A 22,047-nucleotide genomic window follows, 5' to 3' on the forward strand; every position below is an offset into this window, starting at 1 on the left:
ACGGTAGAGCACCCTCTACCGTTTAAACTTCCCAGGCAGGAAGTTCAGTGAAGCTGGAGCCGAGCACAGAGAAGGGACAACGGAGACCGGGGGACATGCGCCGGCCGGATCAGGTAATGTATGCGGGGGAGGGGGTCGGCTGCAGCAGCGGCAGCTCCACAGTGTGATTGGTTTCATGCTGAAATCGATTCACAATCTCTTTGCAGTAAAGGAAGCCATACGATCCCTCTCTGATCAGATTCGATCAGACAGGGATCGATCTGTTGGTCGGATCTGATGGCAAATCGACCAGTGTATGGCTACCTTAAGTGAATTAGTTTGTGTTATCACAGTTGCTTGTTGGCAAGAACATACGTTTAAAGAGACACTGGAGCGAGACAAAAAAAATGATGAATTGGTTGTGAAGTACAGATAATTACTAGAACATTAGTAGCAAAAAAAAATATTCTATTTTTACTTTGTTATATAGTGTTTTTTTAATAACATTGCATCATTCTCTAATATTTGCACTTTACACACTACTCAGCATTCTAAAGGATTTTACAGAGCAGGCCAGTGAACTATTGACCTGTCCTCTGGAGAGAAAAAGAAATTACAGTGACAGTTGAGATAACAAGCTTCAGAAGACAGAGCTCTCCGTGACTTTGAAAGTCGTGCAGCTCAATGGCTTTTTTGCATAGATAACTTTAGTTTAACTCTTCCTATACTGGAAACAATATTAGACTTATGTTTCTGCGCCTAATGTTTTATTTCTTGCTGTACTACACACACAAATCATTATCATATTTTTTTTCTTGCTTTAGTGTCTCTTTAATACTGTAAAAATGGCAAATATTTGCATCGGTATGGGTTGCAGAGGAGTTAACATGGCAACCTGCCAGTACCCTCACTATGCTCTAATATGATGTAAGGAAATGGCACAAACGTTTGGCACCTATTAATAAAGATTTTTTAAAACCTCCACATTTGCTGGACAAATTCTGGTCTCTGGTGTTGTCCCTCTAACATTGGGAAATCAACGCATGTCCTCCAAAAAGAAAGATATCAACCTTGCCTGCTCAGTTAACTGAAGACAGACTGTGGCCCATATGCCATTAACCTTTTCTCCTGAGTTTTCTCCTAGGAGATAGTTTTTCATCTTTTATCTAAAATAACTTTTTAGTCCTTTGTAATTGAAAAAGTACCAAAAAGTAGTTGAAAACGCACTATCAAAATTTTGCTGATGTCCTTGTGTTCCGCATGTTAGAAATAGATTGCAAAAAGCTGTAAATTGTATAAAATGAAATATATAAAATAGAACTAAAACATTCTGATTAGTTGCTGCTTTCATCCTGTGAAGTATTTCATAACCACTGTTTTGCACCCACATTTTATTCTAATGACTCCTCTATTTTATATTCAGGAAAGCCGAGATGGTCGTGTTGACAGCTGGAGAAGTTTCCAATCCCACAAAAAAGGCAAAAAAGAAAAGACAACACGCACATTTTTAAAGCCACCAAAAGTGAAGATGGAGCAGAGGGAGTGACCTCTTCCTTGAATTTTTTATTTACTTTATTTTTTTTTTCTCTTTCTCTGTGCAAGAATTCCACTCCTGGGTTTTATGAACTGCAGTTTCATCCTTTATTATTCGTAGTGCCCTATTCTCACTGGCAGATGGTCACCTGCTTGACTGTGGAGCAGATCTTCCATCCTGTGTTACTTTGTACAGCTCCCTTTTTTTTATTGTTTTGTTGTGGGGAGATGCGTATAATTTAAGGTTTTGTACTTATTGTATCAAATTAAATGTCAGACACCCTTAGACGAGTGACCAGAATAAATGACTTAAGACAGTAAAAAATAAGCCTGTCATGAAAGACAAATGGAGGCTATCATTGCTGAACTCCTAAAAATGCTAGCATTCTTGTTGTACTGCTTTTTGTTTGGCTTTGATGGAACAAGTAGGGTCAGGAAGGTCTGAAGTAATTTGGAACGCTTGATGTGCATTTTAATTCCATCTGAGTGATTTAGAAGCTGTTGGACATTACAGCCAAGAAACTAGCGTGTCTTAGAAGGTGGTCAGTAACGACTGCCTACGGGTTCTCTCATGAAAACTTTGCTTGAATTTCGAAGGAACACCTTACCATGTAGCAGTGTAATAAATGCATGCATATCCTGTGGTAATGGAGCTCCTTCTGCCTGCCATAATATTGCTTACTAATTTGCTTTTGGATGGATAGACTGAAGGTTGCCAGATATGTAGCAATAGTTCCAGTTTAGCTGACTCAAGCTGTGCGTAGCTGCAGGATTGTGTAAGGAAGGGTGGTGACAGATGAGTTTTGATGTCATACGTGTGTACATACGACGACTGTGACACTGTTTTTCCAACCCACCCTAGTGGGAAACAGTTAAAGATTTCATTGCAGCTGGTTTTCTTACCCACCGATTAAGATGCAGCAGTCCAAGATGGTCTTTTTTTTTTTTTTTTTTGTACCATGTAGGATGGAATTATATTTAATGTGGCCTGAAATTGGTCATCATCTGTTAGTATGCTGTAGCTGCCACAAAAACATATGCTATTTACATAGTAAAATCCCTTATAGTAGACTTCAAGGGACCAGGCCAAGTAGTTTGCTATATCACAATTGGTCATACATTGTATATTCATACAGGCATATGATCAGGACCTGGGGACTGAGTTTATTATATCCAGAGGTTTGCTGTATCAGTTTACTATAACCAGTTTCTACTGTAGTGGTAATTTATATGAATGATTCTGAATCAGGAGTACATGTGGAGCATCTGGTTAGATTATGCTTGTCAACAGAGAACCGTGGAAGGCACCGCCGGTGACCTATACATTCTCATTTCTGATTTGTAATGCTAATCCTCTGCTTATAATTTCTAAATAACCCACCCTAGTGATGTAAATTCAGTATACTTTAATACATAAGTATTCAAGGGGACCTGAGTCAAACCTGACAAAGTACTCGCTAAGAATGCAGGCTTGCCACCATCCTTGGGAGATATAGGGTGCCGCATTAACATTTTGGAGGAAGAGCAGACTGGTCGCTAGAGTCGGTAAATATTACACTGCTCTCTGGGCTTACTTTGCATGGTGGGAAGGAAGAGAAAGGAGCCCTTATATCCAGACACTCCCTACTTGCAGAGGCCATTGTTAGGGGGTGCACACACACACACACACACACCTTGATTACTTATTTAACTGTATATCAGTTTGTGCACTGGAGCTGAGGCTGGCTTAATGTTAAGTGGGTGGGCAGATAGCATGGCTTCATCAGCTATAGGTAGGCGCACCACCTGACTGTGTAACCCAGGCTCTGCTTCAGTTCAGCCATTGATGTTTTGACAGTGGTTTGGCCATGCACTTCTATGCCAGTAAGAAAAGTACCAGGAAAACTGCTTTCTTGACACTTGGCTTTTAAAATTAGCACTGCAGGGAAGGTGAGTAGTCTGCAGAGCATACAGCCTTGCACTAGTGCCAGGGTGGGCAAACGTTTGTAGTCACCGGCTGCATTCTTCTTGCAGGCTGCATTCCTCTCCTCACTCCCTGCAGAGTTGTGAGCAGTGCATTATGACAGTATGATGATCGCAGCTTCAGGACAGGCTGACACATACTGATGACTGATCGCATGAAGCCACTGGCCATGGAGCTGGAAGCTGCGATTTGGGTGAGATAAACCTGTCATAACACACCGCTCGCAACTTAAGAGGGAGGATAGGAATGGGCGCCTCTATTGGCGTGCCATATTTGAAAACCCTAATTGACCATAGTTTGCCCAGCTCTGGCCTAGTGTGTGTTGTGTCAAGTTTGGCGCAGGTTTACTATAAAATTTCCAAGTGATTGAAGTAAAGCGACTGTGTCCACCACACCCAATGTTGTCTTGCGGTTAGTATAGCAATATAACAAACTATTACTGAACAGGAAAAAGAAAGTTGTAAGTATTTTTTGTAAATGTTTCTTTATTAGATTGTTCCCCCCCCCCCCCCCCCCTAGTTTTTCTCGTACATTGCCATACAGTCGCATATTACATATGTACCCTAGTGTCTACAGTGTCCAACATGATTTGCGAAATAATAAAATAACAATATGCACTAAGGCAGCAATTATATGTCAAAATTTGTTGGGCACCAAGTTATTTATTCAAATAAGTGATTCTCTGTAGCAGTGGAAAGGAGCATTTAAAAGCATTTCCTATGGGTAAAAAATTGTTACTTTCAATGCAGAGAGCAGTAAACATTTGTATTGCTGTGCTAATCACCAAATGTAATAATTGCTGGCCAGGATAAGCTCTCTGCCTGGTCTCTTTACTCTGCTCCCCCTCCCTCCTCTGTTGAATACATACATTTTCATGACAATGGCTAAGTCACTTCAGGAGAGGAGGGAGGAGAACAGAATTAAGAGACCTGGCAAAGAGCTTTAAACCACAATTATTACATTTGCCGATTAGAAGAGGAGTACAAACTGTTACTGCTTTCTGCTTTGAAACGAAACCTTTTTACACACAGGGAATGCTTTCAGATGTTCTTTATGTACCTAAGAGTAGGTTCTTAAATGTATATTTATGGAGGTTTATCCTACTTAAAGGAAAACACTTTGAATAGGGGTACATAGGATTAAAAGTTAACACTTACTACTGAAAAGTTTGCTACTAGATGGCTAGGTTCACAAAAACTAACATGACAAAATACTGTTGTGGAGGGAGATTTGGTAAGTAGTCCATATTTGAGGTTGCAGAATAGCTTTTATTTCTCTGTATCCCATAGAAATGTTTTCCCTTAAGTTGAATCTTTTGAATCAGGATTATAAGTTTCTACTATAAAGTAGTATTAGCTGCAGATAAAAAATCCTGCTTGCACTAACCTAAAATGTTGCATGACTTGATGACCACTGAATTGTAGACTTGCTGTGAACCCTTAGTAGGCAATATTGTGCTGACAGCGCTGAATCCAAATGGCTGATGTCCGTTTGTAGTTCTAATCAATAAAGAAGACCCATTGTCATTTCAATACTTTTTTTTTTTTTTTTAGGATTTACTGTGAGAAATATGACAAGCAATGGTACAACATGCATTTACTTAGACATTTACTTGGAGGTTCTCCTTTTTTTTTTTGTACCGCAACTTTTTTTTAAATATCGGTCGAGTACATAAAAAATATAGAAAAGTAAAAAATCAAATAGAGAATTATTTATCCATGCCTCTGTATACTGACTATTAAAATGACCCATACCAACTAATGTGTGATTTAAATATGTCCCTTTACTATCAATTTGAAGCAGATGAAATTCCTGATACACTTTTTCAGGGTTGAAATTAGCACAGTACTATAGTAACCTCAGAAAACATTAGAAATGGTAGAATGGTTTTTGTTTTTTTTACTTAGAGGAACTCCAGTGAAAATACTGAAATAAAAAAGTGATTAATTTTTACAATAATTATGTATAAACGATTGTCAGTGTTTGCTCATTGTAAAATCTTTCCTCTTCCTGATTTACATTCAGACATTTATCACATGGTGAAATTTTTACTGCTGGCAGGTGATGTCACTGGAAGGAGATGCTGCTTGCTTTTTGGCAGTTGGTAACAGGGCTGTGGAGTCGGAGTCGTGGAGTCGGGCAATTTTGGGTGCCTGGAGTCGGAGTCGGGAAAAAATGCACCGACTCCTAATGAATTTGTAACTTTAATTAGAAAATATGATAAAATGTTCTATTTCTCAGATAATAGTCATTAAAAATAATGTATTTATACAGTATATATACAGTAATAGCTATGCTTAGTCCACAAAAATGAAATAAACCAATCAAAATTAGTTACTTGTGCTACTTCAATAAAGCAGTCCCCGTATTTTTAAGGTCAGATATACATATCTGATTGTGACTGTATATATGATGTGTACACAGGAATCTCTTATATATACTAAATAACATCTATGCTGTAAGAATAAAGCCTGATGTGTAGCTGTGTCATTAATAGAGATGGTCAACGAGATGGAAATAATTCTGCATTGATGCTGATTTATGAAAATGTATGCACTCCCTTTGCTGATGAAATCAAATAATTTGATATGTTATTAAAATTTGGTTTGGTGACTACAAATTAAAAGGTAACTGAGACGGATGAAAAGTAAAGTTTTATACATACATGGGGCTTCCTCCAGCCCCCTTCAGGCTAATCAGTCCCTCGCTGTCCTCCACCACCCGGATCTTCTGCTATGAGTCCTGGTAATTCAGCCAGTCAGCGCTGTCCGGCCGCATGCCGCTCCCACAGCCAGGAACATTCTGCACCTGCGCAATAGTGCTGCACAGGTGTAGTATGCTCTTGGCAGCGGAGTGTGTGCATGCGCACTACGCCTGACTGGCTCAAGTACCTGGACTCCTAGCAGAAGATCCAGGTGGTGGAGGAGGACAACGAGGGACTGATTATCCTGAAGGCGGCTGGAGGAAGCCCCAGGTATGTATAAAACTTTAATTTCATCTGTCTCAGGTTTACTTTGTTACACAGTAGTACTATACTCTACATATGCACTCCCCACAGAGCTACAGGGAATCCACCGAGAATGCTGTGCACATTGAACACAGAGGTGTTGTCGGTTTACAATCTCCTCATTTCCCTGCAGAGTACCTGCACATCATTCTTACATGCACCCACAGTTACATTGCCTAGGGCCTGATAGATGTTCTTTGTTCCGGTTTGTACCTTTTACAAGTACTCTTACCAAGGATTAGTTTTAGTCTAAAGGGAATAAATATAGTAGTCTACATATCCTTCTCACTTCAGTTGTCTTGTAAAATTCCTAAGCGTTGGCAGTTAAGAGACGAATTTCATGTTACATACTTTTAATCAACAAAATTGTAATATGCAAATTAGAGGAGTCGTGGAGTCTGAGTCGGTGGAATCCTAAACTGAGGAGTCGGAGTCGGTGGATTTTTGGACCGACTCCACAGCCCTGGTTGGTAACAGTTGTTGTTTCCCACAATGTAACAAGGCTCCCACAGTGTGATGTCAGCACCTCAGAGCTGTGAGGTGCTGACATCACACTGTGGGAGGGGTTTCACCACAAAATCAGCCATACAGAGCCTTCTGATGAAGAGGCTCCCTATGCTAATGAGGTTTTCCATTTGGCACTATTTTTATTTTATTTTTAAAGTTTTATACACACTAGGGCGCCTCTTTCATACATTGTTCTGATGATCTGTTTGAGAAAAGGAATAGATTTCTCATGGGAAAGGGGGTATCCGCTACCGATTGGGTTAAAGTAAAATTCTTGGTTACGGTTTCTCTTTAAATCATGTGGCAGTTTTAAATCAAATCTGAGGCAAGCCTAAATTAACATCCACTCAGACAACTGCAAGGTTGTAGCCACACCATACCTCATACGTTGCCCTGGAGCAGAGGAACTGAAGGGAAAAAAGTGCCCCTAGGGAATACTTGCCTCAGGAGGGGGAGCCTCTGGATCCTAAAGAGGCTTCCCTGTTCTCAGCAGTTGCAATGGTGGGACACCTGAAATTGTGCTTGCCGCCACTGTGCGCAGGGGCACTAGCGTCTTCCCACTTGGGTTATGGAGGAAATAGCTGAGCCCGATTGGGTCCTCTCTACTGCACAGGCGTCTGTGCCTGCGCAGTAGATCGGACTCGATCAGGCTTGGCTATTTCCACCAGAGCTCAAGCAAGATGTTACTAGTGTGCCTACGTGCAGTGGTGAATGTTATTTTGGTTTATTCAGGGGTGCCAGGGCTGGTGTGGGCTGGCTGAGAAGGATGGAGTAAGCCTCATAAGGGTATAGAGGCTTCTCCCTCCCGAGGTAAGTCTCAGGTTCTCTTTTTATTATAATTATAAGGTTACAGGTGCTCTTTAGTGTGGTACACACATTCAATTTTGAGTGGTCAATTTTACCATGTGATGAGAGCTTACCTACATGATCTATTCTTAGAATTCTAACATCTATTTGCCCTAATGTTACATGGAGGCAGTAAAATTGGTCAGTTACTAGACAATCAAAATTGGATGTGTGTGGCTTTAAAGGGAACCTGTACTGAGTAAAATTATTTAAAATAAATACACGAGGTAACTTCAAATGAACATTACATAGTTACCTTGCCATCAGTTCCTCTCAGAAGCTCACCATTTTCTTCTGATGATAATCCCTTCCAGTTCTGACATTTTGTCAGAACTGAAGTACATCAGTTGCTGTCAGTTATTTATCAGTTGCTGTCAGTTATAGCTGAGAGGACAACTGATGTGCCAAGTAATGTCTGTTTCCCTATGGCTCAAGTGGGCAATGTTACAGTTAAACAGTATGCTGACCAGAAAGCTGTTATGGGGTAATGGCCATTTTCAAAATGGAGGACAGATAATTCCCTTGTTCACAGTGGACAAACAGGACGCGGGAAAGGAGAAAGAGATTGAGGAGTAGACTACACTGGAGGCAAGTATGACTTGTGTATGCTTATTTTGACTTTTAATTTTCAGTTCAGGTTTTCTTTAAGTTGTAGTTCAGGTTCTGTGATCTGGCTGATATTTTTCAGATCAAATTTGTCAGTGCAGCCAGCATTTTACCTTCTTTTATTAGGATGAAGTATTTCTTTCACTTTCCTTTTATCAAAACACATGTTTTTTTTTCTGAAATGGGGGAGGAGGGTGTTTTAAAAAGGAGTTCATGGTTCAGAGACTTGGCTGTTTTGCAGAAACTGTCTTTGGGACAGCTGATGGTAGTTAGGAAATGGCCAGTTTCCTGTTGGTATGTCACACTTCTTTTCTCATCCACTGAAAAGACTTTGAACTGTGGCTGGTATGCAATTATTGGTTGTGCAAGCTTTGGATTTACATCATCTTTAACTGTAAGGAAAAGGCTACATTTCATTACAAAACATTGATAAAAAAAATTACTGTAACAGAATATTTGATAGCCCATACATGATTATTCTAATAAACTGTTAAACAGTGCCTTGTGTGATCTGAAGTGTACCTGCTGTATTCCTGTATGACTTGATGAAGGTTACACATTCAGTTTCTGGTAAAAACAAGAGGAAAAAAAAAATATTCTCTGTATATATTGATCTCTAAATAATCTTTCTCTAATGCTGTATCAGTGTTTTGTGGTTTGTTTGTTTTTTCCTTTGACGCATCATTGAAATTCCCGATCAATCAGGCATGAACGTGAGTGAGTTTCGGGCAGTGGAGGCTTAACCACTTGAGGACCTAGGGCTTTCTACCCCTTAAGGACCGGCCACTTTTTTTCCATTCAGACCACTGCAGCTTTCACGGTTTATTGCTCGCTCATACAACCTACCACCTAAATGAATTTTGGCTCCTTTTCTTGTCACTAATACAGCTTTCTTTTGGGGCTATTTGATTGCTCCTGCGATTTTTACTGTTTATTTTATTCATCAAAAAAGACATGAATTTTGGCAAAAAAATGATTTTTTTAACTTTCTGTGCTGACATTTTTCAAATAAAGTAAAAAAAATCTGAGCGTGTAGGCGGGCGATTGGGTGCCCGCAAGGGGCAGATTAGGGTCTGATCTGATGGGTAACAGTGACAGGTGGTGATAGGGGGTGATTGATGGGTAATTAGTGGGTGTTTAGAGGAGAGAATAGATGGAAACACTGCGCTTGGGTGGTGATCTGATGTCGGATCTGCGGGCGATCTATTGGTGTGGGTGGGTGATCAGTTTGCCCGCAAGGGGCAGGTTAGGGGCTGATTGTTGGGTGGCAGTGACAGGGGGTGATTGATGGGTGATAGGTGATTGGCAGGTGATTGACAGGTGATCAGTGGGTTATTACAGGGAAGGACAGATGTAATTAATGCACTGGCGAATTGATAAGGGGGGGGGTCAGAGGGCAATCTGAGCGTGTGGGCGGGTGATTGGGTGCCCGCAAGGGGCAGATTAGGGTCTGATCTGATAGGTAAAAGTGACAGGTGGTGATTGATGGGTAATTAGTGGGTGTTTAGAGAAGATAACAGATGTAAACGATACATTTGGGAGGTAATCTGACGGCGGGTTTGCGGGCGATCTAATGGTGTGGGTGGGTGATCAGATTGCCCGCAAGGGGCAGGTTAGGGGCTGATTGATGGGTGGCAGTGACAGGGGGTGATTGATGGGTGATAGGTGATTGGCAGGTGATTGACAGGTGATCAGTGGGTTATTACAGGGAAGAACAGATGTAATTAATGCACTGGCGAATTGATAAGGGGGGGTCTGAGGGCAATCTCTTAAACGTTCTCCTGTGGATAAAACCCAACACATGTTATTTGCCCAGTTGTCCTGATTATTAAAACGTTTAAATAATGTCTCTATCACAATGTATGGCGACAATATATTATTTTGAAATGTTATTTTTCTGTTTTGTTTTTTTTTGTCCGGTCTATAATTACAAGCCCCTATGTAATAAAGTAATTTTCCCTCATAAAATATAGATTAAAAAAAGCTGAGTCCCTAAGGCAACTATTTATGTATTATTTTTTTTTAACAAGTGTTTTTTTTGGGGGGGGAGGGGGGTGATGGGGGGTGTAAGTTATTAATTGTATTAATATTGTGATGTGTGTGTATGTATGTATCTGTAATTTGTAATGTGTGTAATTTTACTTTTTGGCCACAAGATGGTGTTGGTGAACACCCGTAATAGGAAGTGATTACTTTTTTTACTTTTAACTACGCTGTAACTTGTTCCTGTTTTATGAATGGATGTGGCCGCTGTTCGCGGTCACGTCCATTTATTCCAACGCATTGTGATTGGGTAGGGGACTAGATCGTGGTGACCTGAAGGTAAATAGTGGAGAGAGTGGCGTGCACTCGTGCAGAGCGGTGGCGCGAACGGGTGACTAAAATGTCCTGTTGCGGTTAACGTCAAACAGGACGTTTTAATAAATCAGTTTGCCATTAACTGGTTAAACAACACCAAATTAGTATTTTAGCTAATGAAAAGCAATAGTAAATGCTTGGAAATTGTTAAGAACCAATCCTCATGTACTACGATTAAATATATATTTTTCATGGGGTACTTGTGATAATGTTTACTATGCTAGTGGGTACTTGGCAAGTACAGGGTTTTAAAACGGGTACATACCAATAAAATGTTGAGAAACTGTGTTCCAGACGGCTGACACATGAGGAAGTTGGTGTATCACTTAAAGGGGCACTATGGCTAAATTCTTCATTTTAAGTCCCTTTAACATGAAGATTTGTATGTGTAGCAATGTTAATGATAAGTATTATGGCTGATGAAAAGTATTTTGTACACTGATAGTACATATATATATAGCTAAGGAGTCACGTCGGGAAGATTTACCTATCTGACGCCGATTCAGCATAAACCATTGTGTGATAGGAGGTACTGTAGGACACCTGATTTGAAGCTGGCACAGCTACGGACACCTATTGCTGTCCGTTGCTGTGGTAACCAGCTTCAAATCAGGGGTCCTTAGTGAGCAGCATGGACCTATAGAGCCGTACAGCGCTGTCCTTCGCTGTACGCGCACGGCGGCTGCAGCCTGCAAAGAGCTCGAGTCGGAATTCAGCAGTTACAAGTTGGGATAAACCCATCTGAGCAGACCAGAGGGGGGAGAGATATAACGGCAACATGGAGAGCAGTTACAGTGCCTCCTATCACACAATGGTTTATGCTGAATTGGCGTCAGATAGGTAAATCTTCCCGACGTGACTCCTTAACTATATATATGTACTATCAGTGTACAAAATATTTTTTATCAGCCATAATACTTATCATTAACATTACTACACATACAAATCTTCATGTTAAAGGGACTTAAAATGAAGAATATAACCATAGTGCCCATTTAAAGAAAACACATGATCAATTAATTTGCATATAACATATAAAGACATCTCCCAACTATTACCCTTAGTTCTGTTATGTTTCCAACAGAGGAAATGTGGTCAAGAGGGGCTCTCCTTTTTTATGCTGCCTGGAGGTCTGCATGATGAGCAGTCGTGATGGGAATTCCGGCTCTTTTAAGAGAATTGGCTCTTTTGGCTCGGCTCCCATGGCTCACAAACGGCTCTTCATTTAATATCATTAGTAGCCACTCAGATATGGAAGAAAAGCCCTGCCCCGTCTCCATGACAACTCCAGGCTGCTTCTCTGAGTGGGGCAATCACTCTTGCTGCTGCTGCTCTACTCCGCCCCATACAACCCTACAAGCTACAGGAGGAGGACTACATCTCCCGGCATGCCTCAGCGCCCTTTATTACAGAGCAGAGCGCCCTGATAAGTGTCTCACAGGCATCGGCTCTTTTTAAACTAAGCACCGGCTCTTGTCGTTCGCAGCAAAGAGCCGGCTAATTCGCGAACGACCCATCACTAATGAGCAGTCCCTGTGACCAATTATACAGGGGTAGCCACGTTCTTTGGCTCACTTCCTCCAGTTATGAGTGGTCATGCGTGAAGTGCTGGCACTGGCCAATTGCCTCTAGATCTTGCAGCATCCCGCCTCAGTGTTTGAATGAGCAATGTGCACATTCTCATTGATTGGGTTGCAATCTGGTGGCCAGGTGGGGCAGGCAGTAGAGGATGCAAAGGTTCTGTTGGTGTTCAAACTGGTTGCAGCTGCCTGGGACATGAGCTGTCTGTGAGAATGGAGTAGTTGGAAGTTTTCTCCCTTGGACAGCCACAGGAATGGAGCGGAAAGGCAAGAGTAGCTTATGTTATCCCAGCGGGGACTGGAGACCTCTCATCACTTCCGCACTTCTCCTCTAGTAATTGCTTCTGCTGGTTGCGTCATCAGCAGAAGCTTTTTGTTATAAATCACCTTTTTGCTTCGACACCAGCAACTTCTTATAGTTGCGCCTCACATACTGTGAGATACCTTGACTCTCAACACAGCAAGCAGGAGATAGACTTTTCTCAGACTTCTTCAAAGTACAAGTTATTTATTCAGGAAACAAATATATAGATACAGTTCATCATATCTTAGCAAAGCAACTTCTTCTGTTTAAGTTCTTGGCGTTACAGCTCTTGACTAACCTTCCTCCTGAATGTTAGTCAGTTACCTTCTTTCTAGACTACGTTACATCTTCAAGACTACCTATGTACAGCATACATCATATCAGATTACGTATAGAATGGAAATACTTAAGAGGTTCCAGTCAGCATATAGATAGCAGGAAAGTAGGAAGCCGAGTGAGCTCCGTTCGCCCACCCGGCCCTTTAAAGAGTAACTGTCAGGCTGCAGAAGCTAATTTAAACCTCTAGTCTCCTGTGTTAAACAGTTTAGAAGGAAGCCAAAAAGACATTACTGAAGATAAAGATCTCTCTTACCTTTGATGTGTGCTTATCAGCACAGCTTAGACCTAAGCAGGACGCAAGCCGCATAACATACTGCAAAGCATTCTGGGGCCCTCCCCTCGGCTGCTAAGGAGAAGACGGGATCAAGTTTCAGCAGCTTCTAAAACTCAGTCCAGCCACAGCACAGATAAATCTCGGGGCAGCGTACACTGCAGGAGTCCGCTATTGTTCCTAGCCACATGGCTCATTAATATTCACTGCAAACTAGTGTTATTCAGTATGAGCTGTTCTGTGATCAGAAGCAGGCAGGACATGACGACACATTTGGCTTCACAAACATGGAACCTGCCATGAGCTGTCAGGAGCATCATTCTCTGCATATACTATATACAAATTCTGTGAAATCCAAACGTGGACAGTGAAATGCATATGTAATGTAAGTACAGCCAATCTTTAGCTACTGATATATGTGTTTATTTTCTCTGAGACCCTATACCTAACAGCTCCTCTTTAATACTGACCAGGAAAGAGTTAAATGTGACCTCATCTTAGCCATCCCACAGACCCGACTATTGGCTTAGACTCCTCGTGGTGTCATAATACACACCTACTCGATTAATATTTAATGTCACTTTTCACTTACATACAAGAATTTGGTATTCTGTACATATGGCCTAAGTTTATTGTTCTTGTGGTGTACATGTTGAGGTCAGTGAGACCTGTGGCCTTGTCCATAGAACAGCTTCTTGGTATGTCCTAGTTCTGCTGACAGAACTGTATATTTTCTTTCTAAGAGAAAAATCCCCTTAAAGGGCAGGTCTGCACCCCAAGCCTTTTTGACTAACTCAGTCCAAATAACTGAGGCCTACTTAAATTATAACAATCCCCCCCTAAAAAGGCTTGGTCCGCAGATCCCTGCTTCTGAACCCAGCAGTACCTGGTTTCTTTTCTTTATGTTTCACTTTTCGATGTTCGTGCTCCTGGAATATGGACGCACCAGGTTTTATTTTTTTTTTTTTTCCCCTGGTTTTACCACTAGGTGCTTTTTTTTTTTTTATATTCTGCTCCGGTGGAAAATACGGTACATTTGGGTGTGCTCATTACCACACCTTTGTTCCAGTGCAGCCCACACTTTTTTTTTTTTTAATAACTTGCTTCCATGCCTGTGAATCCAGCCGCTGCCACTCTGACAAAAAAGATTCTGGAGCAGTCCCTGCATAGTCATATCATAGCCTGTCACCAAAGGAGCTCACAATCTATTTCCTACCATAGTCTAATGTGCTACCAAATTATTATGCATTTATATAGCACTGACATCTCTAGTAATTTAGTGTACATGAGTATGTGAATGCGGGAGACGCGATGGCCCCAGACTGAAATTTCCCTTAAGGTGCATACACATGCACTACTAAAGAGGACGGGTCTGTCAGACCCTCCCGCTGGGCGGTCGTACTCCCAACAGTAGTGCGTGTGTACAGTCTGTCTGCAGGCTGATAAGGCTGTTTCTGAACGATCTGCTGAGCTGAGCGGATCGTTCAGAAACAGCCTTATCAGTCTGCAGATAGACTGTACACACGCACTACTGTCGGGAGAACGACCGCCCGGCGGGAGGGTCTGACGGACCCATCGTTCTCTTTAGTAGTGCGTGTGCACCATTAATGTCCCAGTCCGACCCTGATCACTACCTAGTGCTAATATCTGCCTATCACTACCTGCAGGCCACTACAATCTGCCTATCTTATACCTACTGCTACTATCTGCCTATCACCAAATACTACTACTATCTGCCTATCACTACCTGCCGGCCACTACAATCTGCCTATCTCTAACTACTATTATCTGCCTATCCTCAAATACTACTACTATCTGCCTATCACTACCTTCTGGCCTCTACAATCTGCCTATCCTCAAGTACTACTACTATCTGCCTATCACTACCTGCCAGCCACTACAATCTGCCTAGCTCTACTATTATCTGCCTATCCCCAACTACTACTACAATCTGCCTATCACTACCTTCTGGCCACTACAATCTGCCTATCCTCAAGTACTACTACTACTATCTGCCTATCACTACCTGCCGGCCACTACAATCTGCATATCTCTAACTACTACTATCTGCCTATCCCCAACTACTACTACTAACTGCCTATCACTACCTTCTGGCCACTACAATCTGCCTATCCTCAAGTACTACTACTATCACTATCTGTCTAGGGTTCGAATCCTGGCTAGGTCAAGTACCTATTCAGTAAGGACTTCAAGGCAAGACTCCCTAACACTGCAGGGTGGCCTCTTGAGCGCGTCCCAGTGGCTGCAGCTCTGGAGCGCTTTGAGTCCGACAGGAGAAAAGCGCTATACAAATGTTCGGATTATTATTATTATCACTATCTGCCGGCCACTACAATCTGCCTATCTCTACCTACTACTACTACTATTTGCCTATCACTACCTGCCAGTCACTTCAATCTGCCTGTCACTACCTATCTGCCTACCCCTAGCCTGCTTCAATTAAGTTGGAGAGGACACAAACATCAGAAATACAGTAAGAGGAACAAGGAGACCAGCCAGGCGGTATCTGCCTGTATACAAGTGCTTGTGCCAGGCAGCTGGGCTGGCCTTTCATGTGCCACCCTGTAGAGGCTACCTATTACATTCTGCCTGCCAGTAGGATCTACCCTTGCATATGTTTGTATGTGTTGTGTCTGTTGGGGGAATGGGAACACCTGAATTGTGGGGTGGTGAATGAGAGAGAGCCTGAGATAACTTTTTTTTTTTTTTTATCCTCCAAATTGGCGTGTAGTGACAGAGGGGAGAGTGAGGGGGCTCAGTAGGTTTGCCCAGCATGGGACCCTGAAATTTCTGATGTTGGTCCTGTGAAAGGGTGGAGAGGCAAAGAGAGGTGAGCAAGGTTGCTCTTCAAATTCGCAAATTCGTTATGTACCCGAAAATTCTTGAATTGAAGCCTGTAAGCAGTATCAGCGTTGGTGGTATAGTGGTGAGCATAGCTGCCTTCCAAGCAGTTGACCTGGGTACAATTCCTGGCCAATGTATGTGAGCCTGCTTTTGACATCCTACAAATCCCTGGAAGACTATATCCATGAACAGAGTGAGAGAGAGGCAGGCAGGTGCAAAGGGAGGAGAGGAGAGAAGGGTGATTTCCCTTAAAAAAAAAAAAAAACACCCGAATTCGCGAAGATGAATTTTTCCAGAATTTAGTTACTGAACTCGAACCGAATTCAAATCGAATTCGGTGGTTGCGATCGAATTCGAACCTGAATTTGCCCCTGACCCGAATTCGAATGTACTCGAATCGAATTTAGGAGCAATTTAGGCTAAAGTCTTTTAGGCGTGATAACTGAGTTATCACCGCTTTGTGAATCAGGCCCAAAATGCAGTTTTAAATGATGGTTTTTATTATATAGTGAGGAAAAAAAAAACTCAAAACCTACATGGCCCAGTGTGAAAAAGAAATTGCCCCCTGAACCTAATAACTGGTTGGGCCACCCTTAGCAGCAATAACTGCAATCAAGTGTTTGCGATAACTTGCAAGGAGTCTTTTACAGCGCTCTGGAGGAATTTTGGCCCACTCATCTTTGCAGAATTGTTGTAATTCAGCTTTATTTGAGGGTTTTCTAGCATGAACCGCCTTTTTAAGGTCATGCCACAACATCTCAATAGTATTCAGGTCAGGACTTTGACTAGGCCACTCCAAAGTCTTCATTTTGTTTTTCTTCAGCCATTCAGAGGTGGATTTACTGGTGTGTTTTGGGTCATTGTCCTGCTGCAGCACCCGGATGGCCGGACATTCTCCTTAAGAATTTTTTGGTAGACAGTAGAATTCATGGTTCCATCTATCACAGCAAGCCTTCCAGGTCCTGAAGCAGCAAAACAACCCCAGACCATCACACAACCACCACCATATTTTACTGTTGGTATCATGTTCTTTTGCTGAAATGCTGTGTTACTTCTACGCCAGACGTAACTGGACACGCATCTTCCAAAAAGTTCAACTTTTGTCTCGTCGGTCCACAAGGTATTTTCCCAAAAGTCTTGGCAATCAGTGAGATGTTTTTTAGCAAAATTTAAACGACCCTTAATGTTTTTTTTGCTTAAAAGTGGTTTGCGCCTTGGATATCTGCCATGCAGGCCGTTTTTGTCCAGTCTCTTTCTTATGGTGGAGTCGTGAACACTGACCTTAATTGAGGCAAGTGAGGCCTGCAGTTCTTTAGATGTTGTCCCGGGGTCTTTTGTGGCCTCTCGGATGAGTTTTCTCTGCGCTCTTGGGGTAATTTTGGTCGGCTGGCCACTCCTGGGAAGGTTCATCACTGTTCCATGTTTTTGCCATTTGGGGATAATGGCTCTCACTGTGGTTCGCTGGAGTCCCAAAGCTTTAGAAATTACTTTATAACCTTTACCAGACTGATAGATCTCAATTACTTTTGTTCTCATTTGTTCCTGAATTTCTTTGGATCTTGGCATGATGTCTAGCTTTTGAGGTGCTTTTGGTCTACTTCTCTGTGTCAGATAGCTCTTATTTAAGTGATTTCTTGATTGAAACCGGTGTGGCAGTAATCAAGCCTGGGGGTGACTACAGAAATTGAACTACAGAAATTGAACAGTTAAGTTATATTTTAACAAGGGGGGCAATCACTTTTTCACACAGGGTCATGTAGATTTGGAGTTTTTTTTTCTCACTAAATAATAAAAACAATCATTTAAAACTGCATTTTGTGTTCAATGATGTTATCTTTGACTAATAGTTAACAGTTTTTGATGAGCAGAAACATTTAATTGCGACAAACATGTAAAGAATAAGAAATCAGGAAGAGGGCAAATAGTTTTTCACACCACTGTATATCAGTAGCTAAATATTGGCTGTACTTACATTACATTTGCATTTCACTGTCCAAGGTTGGATTTCACAGAATTTTTATATAGTATTTGCAGAGAATGATGCTCCTGACAGCTCATGGCAGGTTCCATGTTTGTCTGTCTCCTATGAAGCCAATTGTGATGTCATATCCTCCCTGCTTCCTGATGATTCGACTCACAAAAAAGATCGTAATGGACAACACTACTGTGCAGTGAATATTAATTAGCCATGTGGCTAGGAACAATAGCGGACTCATGCAGTATACTCTAAAGGAACATGTGCCCTGTGATTTTTCAGTGCTGTGAGTTTAGGCTGCTGTTACAAGCTGCTGTAACATGAGCCTGTAACTTCTCACTGTAAAAGCATCCTTAGGGCGTGATAGGGAAATGAAGGGGAGGACCCAAGGTAGTGCACTGGGGAGAAGAAGCAACCCCAGAATGCTTTGCAGTATCTGTTATGCGTCCTGCCGGCCTCCTTATGAGCTTGGGAATAACAGCCTTGCTGTTCAGCACACATCAAAGTAAGAGAGATTTTTAACTTCAGTATTGCCTTTTTGGCTTCCTTCTAAACTGTTTAACACAGGAGAATAGAGGTTTAAATTAGCTTTTGCAGCCTGACAGTTACTCTTTAAAGGACTTACGAGGCCAAAATGTCTAAAAAAAAGCAAAGTACCTGTAAGCTGTTTAAATGCACGGAGGACGCCGTCCGCGCCCTCCGTGCAGTTCCACCGGGTCCCCTTCCTGAGATCGCCCCCCGCGCCGACCCCGACCCCCCAGGCCGGGTCGGGCTCTCGTGCCGCTCTCAATATGGCCGCTTCCATTGGCCGCGGCTGCGCAGTCCGCCTGGCCGCGAGTGCGGCTGCGCAGCTCTACGGCCAACCCCCCGAACCACGCACTGTAGCGTGGATCGGAGGGGTTGGCCGTAGAGCTGCGCAGCCGCACTCGCGGCCAGGCGGACTGCGCAGCCGCGGCCAATGGAAGCGGCCATATTGAGAGCGGCACGAGAGCCCGACCCGGCCTGGGGGGTCGGGGTCGGCGCGGGGGGCGATCTCAGGAAGGTGACCCGGCGGAACTGCACGGAGGGCGCGGACGGCGTCCTCCGTGCATTTAAACAGCTTACAGGTACTTTGCTTTTTTAGACATTTTGGCCTCGTAAGTCCTTTAAGTTACCTCCTCTGTAGTTATTTTCACATGCAGTTAATTAACAACCTGTCTAGAATTCTGGAGTTATTTTAAGGATTGAGGAGTTAACTTAAAGACAGAAGAGTTAACTTTAGGTTTGCCAGAGGTAAAATGTTTCCTGAATACTACATGCCTCATCACCATGGTGATAACTATAGAAACGTTACTAAAGACAGGAGATAAGCTTAATGAATTGAGGCCAATGGCTCTATTCACAAAACTTATCAAAAATGACTTACCACCTAATTGATAAAAATAACCTTTCATCACATTTACGAGCAAAATAATCAGAGTAATTTGTTACCGATTACCGTATATACTCGAGTATAAGCCAACCCCCCAACTTTTACCTAAAAAAGAGGGGAAATTGTCACAAGTTAGCGGAAATTGATTGAAATTGAAATCCTAAAGGTACTCATTGGACTTGGGGCCCCTTAGCGTACTTAGGGTGTAAAAAAGTGCCACACATGTGGTACCGCCGTACTCAGGAGAAGTAGTTTAATGTGTTTTGGGGTGTATTTTTACACATACCCATGCTGGGTGGGAGAAATATCTCTGTAAATGACAATTGTTTGATTTGTTTTACACACAATTGTCCATTTACAGAGATATTTCTCCCACCCAGCATGGGTATGTGTAAAAATACACCCCAAAACACATTATACTACTTCTCCTGAGTACGGCGATACCACATGTGTGACACTTTTTTGCAGCCTAGGTGCGCTAAGGGGCCCAACGTCCTATTCACAGGTCATTTTGAGGCATTTGTTTTCTAGACTACTCCTCACGGTTTAGGGCCCCTAAAATGCCAGGGCAGTATAGGAACCCCACAAGTGACCCCATTTTAGAAAGAAGACACCCCAAGGTATTCCGTTAGGTGTATGGTGAGTTCATAGAAGATTTTATTTTTTGTCACAAGTTAGTGAAAAATGACACTTTGTGAAAAAAAAACCAATAAAAATCAATTTCCGCTAACTTTTGACAAAGAATAAAATCTTCTATGAACTCGTCATACACCTAACAGAATACATTGGGGTGTCTTTTTTCTAAAATGGGGTCACTTGTGGGGTTCCTATACCACCCTGGCATTTTACGGGCCCAAAACCGTGAGTAGTCTGGAAACTAAATGTCTCAAAATGACTGTTCAGGGGTATAAGCATCTGCAAATTTTGATGACAGGTGGTGTATGAGGGGGCGAATTTTGTGGAACCGGTCATAAGCAGGGTGGCCTTTTAGATGACAGGTTGTATTGGGCCTGATCTGATGGATAGGAGTGCTAGGGGGTGACAGGAGGTGATTGATGGGTGTCTCAGGGGGTGGTTAGAGGGGAAAATAGATGCAATCAATGCACTGGGGAGGTGATCGGAAGGTGGTCTGAGGGGGATCTGAGGGTTTGGCCGAGTGATCAGGAGCCCACACGGGGCAAATTAGGGCCTGATCTGATGGGTAGGTGTGCTAGGGGGTGACAGGAGGTGATTGATGGGTGTCTCAAGGTGTGATTAGAGGGGGGAATAGATGCAAGCAATGCACTGGCGAGGTGATCAGGGCTGGGGTCTGAGGGCGTTCTGAGGGTGTGGGCGGGTGATTGAGTGCCCTAGGGGCAGATAGGGGTCTAATCTGATGGATAGCAGTGACAGGGGGTAATTGATGGGTAATTAGTGGGTGTTTGGAGGAAAGAACAGATGTAAACAATGCACTTGGGAGGTGATCTGACGTCGGATCTGCGGGCGATCTATTGGTGTGGGTGGGTGATCAGATTGCCCGCAAGGGGCAGGTTAGGGGCTGATTGATGGGTGGCAGTGCCAGGGGGTGATTGATGGGTGGCAGTGCCAGGGGGTGATTGATGGGTGATTGACAGGTGATTGACAGGTGATCAGTGGGTTATTACAGGGAAGGACAGATGTAAATAATGCACTGGCGAATTGATAAGGGGGGGGTCTGAGGGCAATCTGAGCGTGTAGGCGGGTGATTGGGTGCCCGCAAGGGGCAGATTAGGGTCTGATCTGATGGGTAACAGTGACAGGTGGTGATAGGGGGTGATTGATGGGTGATTGATGGGTAATTAGTGGGTGTTTAGGGTAGAGAACAGATGTAAACACTGCACTTGGGAGGTGATCTGACGACGGATCTGCGGGCGATCTATTGGTGTGGGTGGGTGATCAGATTGCCCGCAAGGGGCAGGTTAGGGGCTGATTGATGGGTGGCAGTGACAGGGTGTGATTGATGGGTGATTGATGGGTGATTGACAGGTGATTGACAGGTGATCAGGGGGATAGAGGTATACAGTACACGGGGGGGGGGGGGGTCTGGGGAAAATCTGAGGGGTGGGGGGGTGATCAGGAGTCCCCAGGGGGCAGTTCAGGGTTAAAAAAATAGCGTTGACAGATAGTGACAGGGAGTGATTGATGGGTGATTAGGGGGGTGATTGGGTGTAAACAGGGGTCTGGGGGGTGGGCAGGGGGGGGTCTGAGGGGTGCTGTGGGCGATCAGGGGGCAGGGGGGGGAGATCAGTGTGTTTGGGTGCAGACTAGGGTGGCTGCAGCCTGCCCTGGTGGTCCCTCGGACACTGGGACCACCAGGGCAGGAGGCAGCCTGTATAATACACTTTGTAAACATTACAAAGTGTATTATACACTTTGTATGCGGCGATCGTAGGGTTAACATCCCGCTGGCGCTTCCGTGTGGCCGGCGGGATGCTGCGGCGGGTGAGCGGAGCCAGGCGGCGGCGGAGGATCGCGTCACGGATGA

At 43.2% G+C, this 22,047-nt stretch overlaps 2 protein-coding genes across 3 annotated transcripts in view; both read left to right on the forward strand.

Annotated features, from left to right (window-relative positions):
- DNAJC8 (DnaJ heat shock protein family (Hsp40) member C8) overlaps positions 1-5,236 on the forward strand; it is a 62,833-nt gene extending 57,597 nt beyond the window's left edge. Inside the window, exon 9 of the mRNA XM_068269323.1 lies at positions 1,403-5,236. Within this exon, the coding sequence (XP_068125424.1) occupies positions 1,403-1,525 (123 nt within the window). The 3' untranslated portion in view covers positions 1,526-5,236. The remainder of the gene's footprint in view (positions 1-1,402) is intronic.
- A 6,201-nt stretch (positions 5,237-11,437) lies between these two features.
- Positions 11,438-22,047, forward strand: part of PTAFR (platelet activating factor receptor) — a 92,473-nt gene continuing 81,863 nt past the window's right edge. For both annotated transcript variants that reach the window (XM_068269321.1, XM_068269313.1), the window contains exon 1: positions 11,438-11,639. The gene's annotated coding sequence lies outside the window, so the exon portion shown is untranslated. The remainder of the gene's footprint in view (positions 11,640-22,047) is intronic.

The sequence above is a fragment of the Hyperolius riggenbachi genome, chromosome 2 (genome assembly GCF_040937935.1).
Source record: "Hyperolius riggenbachi isolate aHypRig1 chromosome 2, aHypRig1.pri, whole genome shotgun sequence".
Classification (NCBI taxonomy): Eukaryota; Metazoa; Chordata; class Amphibia; order Anura; family Hyperoliidae; genus Hyperolius; species Hyperolius riggenbachi.